At 47.0% G+C, this 2,500-nt stretch overlaps 1 protein-coding gene across 1 annotated transcript in view; it reads right to left on the bottom strand.

The window, feature by feature from the left end:
• The window catches only part of LOC138867110 (uncharacterized), a 597-nt gene extending 260 nt beyond the window's left edge, over positions 1 to 337 (bottom strand). Inside the window, exon 1 of the mRNA XM_070141561.1 lies at positions 1 to 337. This exon is cut by the window's left edge and continues 260 nt beyond it. Within this exon, the coding sequence (XP_069997662.1) occupies positions 1 to 337 (337 nt within the window).
• Positions 338 to 2,500: the final 2,163 nt, after the last annotated feature.

Below are 2,500 nucleotides of genomic sequence, written 5' to 3'. Positions count from 1 at the left end.
GGCCCAGGTGGAAATAACATCCAGCAACCTCTGCACTCGGAAAATTCCTCTGGAAAGCGTTCATTGCTGCCTTCTCAAAATCTGTCATTATTGTCACTGGATTGCATGATAAGCCAGGGGGTATTAGCTGCAACACATCGTACAACATTTTATTATATATCTCTTCATTCTTTCCAGGCAACAATGCATAGACGCAAGGATATGTTATACCACCAAAGTATGCATGGAGTGTGTACTGCTGCTTGTATCCGACAGGGGCCACTTTAAACGTTCCATCACCAAACCACTGACGAGACTCGGCAAGAAATTTCAAATCAGAGTCTGCTGCGAAGATCATCATCCCATCATCTTCATAACGAAGAAAGGCCTCTCCGCTTAACGTTGTCCGAAATGGCTGAAGATCAGACACACCTGCCTTTTGCCGCACTCGCCTCAGCGTCCTCTTGATGACCTTTGTCCACTTAGGTGCACCTAGAATGATCCTGGCTGCTTCGTTTTGTATTGTTTCCAGTTTTTCTTTTAATGTTGTGCTGGAAGCAATGAGGGCGACAGATGCATAGTCAATAATAGGACGGACAGCATGTACATAGAATGATCTTAGTACTTTGTGTCCTGCTCCTATGTGTCTCCCTGTCATGACTTTCATGACTGACAGTCTTTCCTTGGTTCTGTCAAGCAGGTATTGGATCTCCTTTTTGAAAGTGAGTGTGTGTCCTATCCATACACCAAGGTATAGATAGTCCTTCACCCATTCCAGATCCATACCCTGTATGGTGAGTTTTTTGTTTCTGACATTGGTTCTCAGTGCCATTGCTTTGGATTTTGCTGCTGATATTTTTAGACCCGTCCTACAACACTCTTCAGACACCAGGTTCAGACAACGCTGAGCCCTAGTTAGGCAGTGGTTGCCAGAGGCTATGATTGCCAAGTCATCTGCATAAGAGATGATCTTGCATCCCTCTGGCAGGTGAATGTCGAGTATGTTGGACATGAGGGTATTAAACAGGGCTGGACTAAGAACCCCTCCCTGAGGAGTTCCATTTTCAAGTGGCATGTGCTGTGAGAGGTGGCCTTGAAATCTGACATTTGCTGATCTATTTTTAAAATAGTCAGCTATCCAGGCCAAGAGTCTGCCTTTGACTCCTTTGTGGATTAGGGTCTCTTGAATGGCAAGTGGACTTGCCAACTCAAAAGCCTTCTCCAGGTCAAGGAAGACAACCACAGCGGGCGAGGTGCAGATTGTGCTTAAGAGTGTGGAAATGCTATGAGCAGTGCTCTTACCCCTTGTGAACCCGTGCAGGTGTTCATGGGGGGGACCCGTTTTCCATCGGAGCCTGTTGAGTACCATCTTCTCAGCTGTTTTGCCCAGGCAGCTGAGAAGAGAGATGGGGCGGTACTTGCCAGGCTCCTTTGGCTTTGGGATGGGAACTATTGTGGCTTGTTTCCAGCTCTGGGGCACTGTGGCTGTTTGCCAGGATTTGTTGATAACCTGCAAGAATGCAAGTTCTCCTGCAAGGCCTAGATGCGAAATGATGGGGTGAGAGATCCCATCAGATCCCGGTGCTGACCCAGAACTGGATTTGTATGATTTTCTTAGTTCCCTAAGAGAGAACAAGGCATCTGCTTCATCAGCTTCGAGTGCCTTGTCTCTTATGAGAGCAAGTCTTTCTGGATTTAAGTTTTGTTGTTTTTCTCTCATCATTGGAGGCAGATTGTTGGTGCTGGTTCTGGCAGAGAACTCAAGCACCAATCTGTTAGCCTCTGATTGTGGGTCATGATGAGTGCATTTCGGGGCTTGGCGGCTTGTCGCTTGCCTGACCCGTTTCCACAGCTCTGTAAGGCTGGTCTGGTACCCAAAAGACTGGCACCATTCCAGCCATTTTTCCTGCCTTACTCTGTTGGCAGTTTCCTTGGCATCCACAACAGCTTCCCTCAGCAGGGCCAGATTGTCGGGAGATCTTTGCCGTCGGAAGTTTTTTCTACACATATTAACCCTGTGGTTGACCTCTTTGATCTCGTCATTATAGTACCAGGCGTCTTTGTGAGTTCTGGACCATGGACGAGTTTTGGGAATGGTTTGTGAGGCTGCCTGGTTTATGGCCTGGATTAGCCTTGCCTCTAGCACATCCACATCTTCATTATCGTTATTGGGTACATTGTCTTTCAGACATCGAGCCAAGCCTTCCTGGAAGGCAAACCAGTTGGCCTTGTCAGTTTTCCATTTAGGAATGTGATGTGGTCTTTGGGCTGGACCTGCATCCATTAGTGTGGTGACTATGCCGTAGTGATCACTAGTAACTGTATCATCAACACACCATCGAATTCTCTCCACCATTGTTGCAGTGGCAAAGGTGAGGTCTAGGACCCCTCCCTTCACATGCGTTGGTTCTTTGGTGTTGAGAAGAGCGATCTCAGGGAATGTCTCCTCCTTGAAAATTCATTATTATAGCAAGATCACAAGACAGAAGGCACACGGCTGAAAAGAACGTTGAAACATAAG

The sequence above is a fragment of the Penaeus vannamei genome, chromosome 28, assembly GCF_042767895.1.
Source record: "Penaeus vannamei isolate JL-2024 chromosome 28, ASM4276789v1, whole genome shotgun sequence".
Lineage (NCBI taxonomy): Eukaryota > Metazoa > Arthropoda > Malacostraca > Decapoda > Penaeidae > Penaeus > Penaeus vannamei.
The sequence above is the reverse complement of the archived record's forward strand: the minus strand, read 5'-3'. Positions and strand labels throughout refer to the sequence as shown.